At 40.7% G+C, this 8594-nt stretch overlaps 1 protein-coding gene across 1 annotated transcript; it reads right to left on the bottom strand.

Annotated features, from left to right (window-relative positions):
- Nucleotides 1-3482: 3482 nt before the first annotated feature.
- Nucleotides 3483-7282, bottom strand: LOC117781796 (protein sister of odd and bowel). The gene is made up of 2 exons (XM_034618660.1): nucleotides 4874-7282; nucleotides 3483-4274 (listed from the first exon to the last, which is right to left on the bottom strand). The coding sequence occupies exons 1-2, from the start codon at nucleotides 6397-6399 to the stop codon at nucleotides 3839-3841; spliced, it is 1962 nt and encodes a 653-aa protein (XP_034474551.1). The 5' UTR covers nucleotides 6400-7282; the 3' UTR covers nucleotides 3483-3838.
- Nucleotides 7283-8594: the final 1312 nt, after the last annotated feature.

Below are 8594 nucleotides of genomic sequence, written 5' to 3'. Positions count from 1 at the left end.
CAAAAAGTGTACCAGATAATATACTAAGTTCGATAGATCCCAAATAAGATCATCTAAAAATACATTCACAGAATTTCTTAGTGATTATTTCATTGCTTAATTTGATATTCTTAAAGCATTTTGATTACTTTGAAATAATTTTAAAGGATTATAATCTTTGATTTCTTTTACAAAGTCTACTTAAGTCAATTCTACAGATTTTCAACATAATTATTGTCACATTTTAGATTTAATTTCTAGCTAGAATTATAGATTTAAATAAATATATTTTAAAAATTTATATTCTTTGACCGTTATGATCCGTTAAATATCATCACTCTATCGATAAATATTGCATCGCTCATTCATCGGTATAATCAGATTACAACAAGAGATCCCTCATAAAAGCTGTTGTCATTATGAAGAAAATATCACCTATGTCGGACCACAGATTTTCCAGGTTCTCTTTATTTTTAGGGGCCTCGACATGTTGCCATGTCTCACTAGTGTCATCGTTTGGGGTGTCACTCCCCTCTGGCCCCCACAAACCAAGTGTGTGTTTGTGCCTCCAATATATAAAAACGTTTACGATACGACACCTAATTAGGCACAAGAACGCCGCATAATTTACGTTTCGTCAAACGTTGGCGCAGTAACTCGTCAAAGTTGGAAACGGAGTCGCACTCGTTTGCCAGAGGCGTTGTCTGGGGCAAGAGAGAAGAGAAGGGGCAAGGGTGGGGTAGGATTTTGACTTTGACTTGGACTTGGTCCAAGAACAAGAACAAGAGACCGAAAGGCCTACGTACATCAGCGTTGTGCAAACATGGATTCGTTCCCTATTGAGGTGCCGTCTAAATTTGATGGTTTGTCGGGCTGGTGGGGACTCCTTCACTTCTTCCCTTTTTTCCTGCTACTCCCCTTCATCTCCAACGCATCTGGCACAGACACACATACATCAAATCATAAAGCAAATGGTGCCGACAACTAACTGGCCAGACATAGTCAGCGTCATGACATTTACATTCACATTCACCCAAAACTAAACCAAAGACAACAACAGCAACAACAACAACAATTACAACAACAAGAACGTTCCGCTTTTTGCGTTGGTTCCGGGAAACGCAACAAAATTTCACAAGCACAACGAAAATATTTTCAACTCAACTTCAAAGAAACCAAACCAAACCAAAAATGAAAAAAAGAAAAAAAAAAAAAGCTATGAGGTGCCACGCCTTAACACTAGACACAACATTGTTGTTGTTGCAGATAGAAGTGTGTTGTTGCTGCTGGGTGTTTTTTTTTATACTCTTGCAGAGAGTAGTATTATGTCAGTAAGAAAGATGTAGCATTGCAAAAAAAAAACACAAATATTAGTAATATATACATGATAGAAATAACATCTTGTATTTACAAATGTGTAAATTTAAGAATATTGAGAAAATTTTAACGGAGTCAGATCTCTATACAATTTCTTCCTATTTTAACTAAACACAATTTGAAAAATTTTAAAAATTCTGAAATTATATTGATGTAGAAGTATTAAGATTATCATATCTTAAAATAATAAAATAAAGCAGTTAACATTTTTTTTTTTTTTTTTGAAATAAATTTGTTTTTTAAACTTCAGTTATGTGCAAGGGCATTTAATAATCGTCGTGAGGAATATAGCTTGTTTATTTTTTACCCTGTTAGTATGGTTAGTGTTGCTGGTTAGCTGATGTGCTTATTAGAGTAAGTCAGAGGAGAGTCCGAGCAGGAACCCGTGGAGTACTCGTACACATTCAAATACTCCGTATATGGCGTCCGAGAAAGGGACCTGACATTGTCAATGGGGCGTTGCGGAAACCTCAAAGCGAATTTAGTGCGCTCACTCCTCACAGCTCCAGAGCTCAGAGGGCTAGTCGGTTGGGGCTTTATGACGACAATGCGTTTGCTGTCATAATTATTAGTCAAACACAAACAATGAATTTCATAATTTTCCCATCAATATACGAGGCTCCGACTTCGACTCGGACTCGGACTCTGACTCTGACTTGGGCTCAGTGTTGAATGTTTAAACATCCGCTCGCCCGCACGCGCCGCCATCCGCTCTGGGACACAGTTGGAACTCTAAGCTTGTGGTTGGAGGCTGGAGAGGAATGGAGTTTATCTCTTTCTCTCTGTAGGTGTGTGTGTGTTGTGAAAATGAAGCCGTCGCGCATAAAGTGTGAAATTGCCGGCAATACGCAGAGACGCTGCTTCAAACTGTAACCAAGACATGGAGGGGGGAAAAAAGGGTGGACGGGGAAGAAGAAGAGCATCATCTGTGTCGGTTAAGTCTGTCCTGTGCCGTCTTGGCTCTTGGCTCTTTGGCTAATGGCCTCAAAACGTTGTCGCTGCTGGGACATGTCTCGTTCCACGCTTGTTCCATTGAATAGAACAATATCCGCGTAAATATTTGCAGAGAGCACAGCGCACAGTTTGTGTGTTTAAATGTTGCCACAGTCAGAGTCAGAGCAAGTGGTTTTGGACCTGGTCAAGAGCTGTAACCCGTAATTGTTGTTTGATCGTTGTAATTGGTTTGTGTTGAAGCTGGCGCAGGAAATGCAACAACGTCGCAAACGTTGTCGGCTTCACATTGATCCGTTTAACGATTGACAAACGCAGCAAAAACAAAAAAAAAAAACGATCTCAACAAGAGAGTGAGAGGGAGATGGCAATGCGTTAAGAAAGTGATGGCAATAGTCGGCAAATGGGGGCTGTACCGAAATGGGGTCGGCGTTTTGCTTTTGAACTTGTCCGCATCTTTTGTAGTCGATAATAAAAAATTGTTAACTTTGTGGCACAGCTGCGATTCTTCTCTCCAAGAACAAGAGGAAGAAGAAGAATTTTAACGGCTACAAAACTTTAAGCTGGGCTTGGGAATTGCACGGAATATTACGTGGGTGGGCGGTACATATTGATAGCGCCTATTCCCATAAGTTTGTCGTGGGCATGTACTACAATGTTTGGCCAGGCGATAACGATAGACAAGAACGACAAGAGAATGATGGGAAAAGTACGAGTAGTCACTTTGTCTCTTGTCTCTCCGTGTTCTCAATGTTGTCAAAGGCTTGTTTGGGATCGAGTAACACCTTAATGGTACATTAATTGCCCTTGTTGGCACTTGAGTGATAAACATCGCTACAAATATTTGATTTTTAGTTTTCAACAAGTGTGTATAGTAAATAATGTAACAACTCATAGAATTGTTGAAGAATTGTAGGGTGGGGGAGCATGTAACCCTGTTACAAAGGGGGCATGCAAAGGGTGCAACAGGCAGCAACTGGAAATACACTGAAACTAGAAATATAGCAGCTTTGTAATTCTAAAAAGAGGATTTATGATATAGTTCTCTCAATTTATGCTCATGTCATAATCAAATCTCCCAGCAAAAAATATTCTTCCCATCAACAATAATTCTCCAGAATTTTTTCAATATCCTATGATCTTTTGTTTTTAAAAAATACAAAATTGGGTTTTTTTATATATTTTATTTTGCGATTAATCTAAATAATATTTTGATATATTATGATAAAAGTCCACAATTTACTTAGCTTATATGTAGTTTTATATATCAAGACAAAGTCAAACTTTTTCGTACTTAAAAGAATATCAATTACCAAATAAATTATTAGCTAGAAATATCATTAGCTTAACGTGAACTTAGACTATATTAAATGCTGTAAGCTGTAAGCAACTTAGGGGCAACGAGTACTTGCAACACAGATCAGACACATTGTGGAGGGATTCGAATGATTGAGAGCTGCAATGAGATTTTAGGAGTACGCTTCCATTTCTTTGAGAGAAGATTGTAGAGAATAGAGAAGTTTTTTGCAACTCAATCGCTGACTGCAACCAAGTCTCGCGTAGAGTTTCCAGTTGTTGCACCACCAACTGTGGCATTAGGCAGAACCATTGACAGGCCCAGATCGGAGCTGGATCCATTGCTGTTACTGGTACTGCCAAACAGATCACCTAGAGCACCGCCCACTCCGCCCGTGGCCGAGAGATTGTGCGTCAGACTGTGACGCCTCAGATCACAGTTACGTCGAAACACCTTGCCACATGAGGCACAATTGTAGGGCTTGATATCGGTGTGGGTGAGTAGGTGCGTCTTTAGATTCGATCGCTGATTAAACGATCGATTGCAAACGGGACACTTGTGAGGCGACTCCTCCATATGGAGTATCTTATGGACGGCCAGAGTGCGTGATTGGCAGAAACCCTTGCCACATTCGGCACACTTAAAGGGCTTCTCCTTGGAGTGAATGTATCTGTGGAAAGTAAAGAGAGAGAGCAAACAATATGGTAATGTTAGGAAGTGTTCAAAAAAGAGGAGAGTAGTTTTTAGTGTATCTTTCTTGACATATAATTTCGATTAAATTCAAGATCGATCATTGTAGAATGAATTCTTCAAGATTGATAACATTCTGAGATGTCTATTCTGTACTCTTACCTCTGATTTTATGTCTGCTTCGACAAAGTAATTGACTATCGAAAAGAAAACTCAATTGAGAAACCATTTCCATAAAATTAGAAATCGAACATTTCTGATCACTTACAAGTTCTATAATGAAATCTCTATCGATGGTCTTCTCTTCCATGCATACTTTTTAAGAAAATAATCTTTCATTATCAATAACTTCTGCTAAATTTCAAGCTCTTTATACAACATAAAAGTTTAACTTAGTTTATAAATAAAAGTCTCTCTGTTTTCCCCGCATTCTTCTTCTACTTTCATCAGGATGTGTCATCGATAATCTCTTGGAGCAATAGATATCCATAAATTCGATGAATTTCTTGTTCGTACCTTGCAATCCTGAAGATTGAAAGCTAAAGATCGATAGTTTCCTATTGGATTCATTTCTCTTACCTATGATCCCTCAGATGATCCTGACGCCTAAACGCCTTGCCACAGATGTCACAGGAATAGGGACGCTCATCGGTGTGAGTTCGCTCGTGAATCAGCAGATTGTAGGACTTGGTGAACTGTCGATTGCAGAACTTGCAGATGAATTGCTTCTTGGAGCGTTGAGCTGCCGCCGCAGCAGCCGTGGAACTGTTGGTTGCCTCCTCGCTGCTGACGGCACCAGCAGTTGCTGCCATGACATTGAGCTTGTCCTGGTACATGGTCGCCTGAAGCGAGTGGAGTGATGTGTCCGTTTCGCTGGCATTAAAGTTGGACGGATTGAAGATGAAGCTGCCATAGCTGCTGTCTAAATCGCCAGCCTCAAAGGACAATGCGTCCTCGCCATCGAGCAATGGTAGATCGCATTCAGCGGCAAGCTCAGCAGCTGTGGCACAATCTAATGCCGCCTGTTGATTGGCGGCAGCAGCGGCAGCCGCAGCAGCAGCAGCAACAGCGGCGCTGACGGTGCCAATTGAAGGCAACGGTGGAATGCATTTTGAAGTACTTGAGTTATTGCTGCTAGTGTTGTTGTTGCTGCTAGTGGTGTTGCTGTTGCTAGTGTTGTTGTTGCTGCTGTGGCTATTGCTGCTGCTGTTATTATTGTTGTTGTTGTTGGGTGAGCTGACAATTGCTGTGGTGACACTGGAGGCGCTAGAGGAGCAACTGGACTTTAATTCAATGCTGGCAATGTCAATAAGCGTGGGCAAATTTGTATTGTTCTCAGCATCGCTGTTATTGTTGCTGCTGCTGTTGCTAGTGTTGCTGTTGCTGCCGTTGTTGTTGTTGTTGTTATTGTTATTACTGTTGCTGTTACTGTTACTGTTGCTAAATCGAAACACATCCGATTTTCCAGTTAATCGCTGCAGTGCCAAATACGATTCGAGTGCCTGCAAATTAAGTGCAGCTGCTGCTGCCGAATTTGCCGGCAGCAATGCCGCTTGTTGCAAGCTGCTGACCATGGTGCCTTGTAGTGATAACACCACAGCAGCAGCCGCTGCCAGATCATTGGTGGCAGCAGCAGCTGTTGCTGTTGCCGCTGCCATTGCTGCTGCACTTGATTTCGTGCCACTGGCAACTGTTGCTGCTGTAGTTGGTACAGTTGCTGCTGCTGCTGTTGGATTAGTTGCTACTTTGCCTGCTGACAATTGTTGTGCTGTCTCTGTCCTAATGTGACTTGTGCTCTTCAGTTGTTGTTCTAAATTTGTGGTGGTTGTTGTTGTCATTGTTGTTGCTGCAACACTTTGCTGCTGCTTGTTGCTGTGAGCTTTGTTGTTGCTGCTGCTGCTGTTGTTGTTGCTTGTTTTAGTTGTCGCTGCAACTTCTAATGCTTGTGACGCCTCTGTTGCAGTTGTTGTTGTTGCTGTTGCAGCTGCTGCTGTTGTTGTTGTTGCTTTTTGTGGCAGTGTTTGCATAGTGTTGTTGTTTTTGTTGTTATTGCTGTTGTGCTTGCCAGCTGCAGCAGCGGCAGTCAATTGCTTCGCTGCGTCCATAAAAAGCCCAATACACTGAGCCACTGATCCACTGATCCGCTGATCCACGCACACACAGCAGGATATCGATGCTCAGACTTTGCCCGTGGGCACAAAGATGCAACACTGCCAGTTGTTGTTGTTGTTGTCAGTTGTTGTCAGTGGTTGTTGTTGCTGCCTTTAGTTTTTATTGTTTGGCGCACCTACGCAGGTTGGTGGCTTGGTGGTGCTGTGTTGTTGTGGTGTTGTGGTTATCGTCGTTCGTGGCTCGTTTGCCTTTTGACTTTGCACATGAATATTAAAAACCACACGCCATCATAAATCACGCCTTAGTCACGCTTTCAAAAGTCATAAAAATCGAATTTGACGTTTTCAAACAGACCAACACCAACACCAACAACAACAACAGGGGTGAAAAACAAACAACAACAAACATAAACCAATTGGCAGCTCACTCGCCACACGGTGCACAGTGGTTCAAATGACGTAGCACACGCGCACAGCTTTCAAAGCTTCCCAACGTTTCGTGGGCGTTATTGTCAAACCAAAACTTGAAAATCAAATAAGCATCAAAAGAAGAACTTTTTGCTATATACATATATCATTCAGCTAATCGTAAGCACAGTTTAGTTTATTTTCTTGTAGGTTAGTTTTAATCAACGAGTATTGTTTCCGTTTCTTCTGTGTATTTTTATCACTGGCACTTCCGTAAATAAATATCAACTATCGATAATTTGATTATTTTTGAGGTGGTTGTAGTGTTAGTGGTGCTGCTTCTCTTGCTGTTGCTGTTTCTGTTGCTACCTCTGCGATCAGCCGTCGTGCCGTGTGCGCTGCACAATATTGGTAAAAGATCACGGAATAACTAAAAGTCCATTGCTCTGCGAGCGGTGCGCGGACCTGAGACCTGCGCTCACTTGTTGCTCACCGAGCCACGCACTCACGCTCTCTCGCTCTCACTCACGCTCGCACTCACCAACACATGTCCAAGAGCAGTTTAACTCAAGCCAGCAGCACGAGAGCGCCACACGATCGTTTCAGTCTTGCATGCATGCAGAGAGCGTGCTCAGAGCGCAGTTCGTGAGAGCAACAAGCAGAGAGCGAGAGAGTGCGCGCGTGCACAATCCAGGTGCAAACGAAACACGTTTTGTGTGCTTGTGTGTTAAGTGGTGCCATCTCACACATACACACAGACATGTGCATAGATAGGCAGAGAGAGCGATCACTCACACACACACTCACACACACTAATGCAATGATGGCAACCGGTTATTGGCGCTCGCTGTTGTTGTTAATATGGCAAACGCTTAGTTTTGAGTGGGTGTTCTTTCACAATTGCTATAGAAGTAATCGTTGTGTCTCTTGTTGTTGTTATTGATGTGGTTGCTGGTATTGTATTTGTTGTTGCGGCTCTCATAATTTGCCATTACTTGTTTGATTATTTACTTACGTTTTACATTTTCACTGCATTTTTTTTATGAATTTCACTTTTCCCCATTTCCTCTGCCCTCTTTTCTTTAATTCTTACCAATTATGCGTAAATTTGAAAATTTTCTGGAAATTTCTAACAAATCGTTGATAGCCTTGAGGCATCGATTGATGTTGCGCTTAGTTGCACTTGACGTGATCGCAGCGAAGACAAAGAGTTGGTGGATCACTTGGTGTGCAATTACATAATTACACATTTAACAGCTGTAATCGATTATCGATTAATTTCAAGCATTTATGTAGTGTTGAATAGGATTGCGTGAAACAAGCGATGCATGGATGAAAATGTAACGGTAAGCGAATAGAGAATGTATGAATATGTATGATTTTTTGCCTTCCAATAATTCAGAATTTAATTAAATTTATTAATATGTATAATGATATTGATTAATGATAATGAATTTTTAATTAATGTGAACTCTTTCTAAACTTACTAATTGATTAAATCAAAGATCATTTGAAAATTATGTATTTCGAAATTGAGTATTTTAATTGACTTATGAAAACCATTAGTAATTTCTTAGTCAAGCTACCAAATTAGTTGACCATTTTTAATTTTAGGTTTAAATTTTCTTCCCTTAATTTCGCGAAGTGCATTTAATTGAATAGGATACGATCACTTGTTAAAATGTATTTTTTTTTTAATTTAAAACTGGATTCACAACCACTTATCGAATGAATCACAAATCAGTTAGCTTTAGTAAGAAAATTGCTTGGATTTTAAAAGT

The sequence above is a fragment of the Drosophila innubila genome, assembly GCF_004354385.1.
Source record: "Drosophila innubila isolate TH190305 chromosome 2L unlocalized genomic scaffold, UK_Dinn_1.0 4_B_2L, whole genome shotgun sequence".
Classification (NCBI taxonomy): domain Eukaryota; kingdom Metazoa; phylum Arthropoda; class Insecta; order Diptera; family Drosophilidae; genus Drosophila; species Drosophila innubila.
Note: the sequence above shows the minus strand (reverse complement) of the source record. Positions and strands in the feature narration are given on the sequence as shown.

Bases quoted from the DNA above. Each gene is read 5' to 3' on its own strand.
- LOC117781796 (XM_034618660.1), bottom strand. From the start codon at position 6,399: ATGGACGCAGCGAAGCAATTGACTGCCGCTGCTGCAGCTGGCAAGCAC. The intron at 4,275-4,873 runs GTAAGAGAAATG...TACTTTCCACAG, and splicing joins GATCATCTGAGGGATCATAG to ATACATTCACTCCAAGGAGA.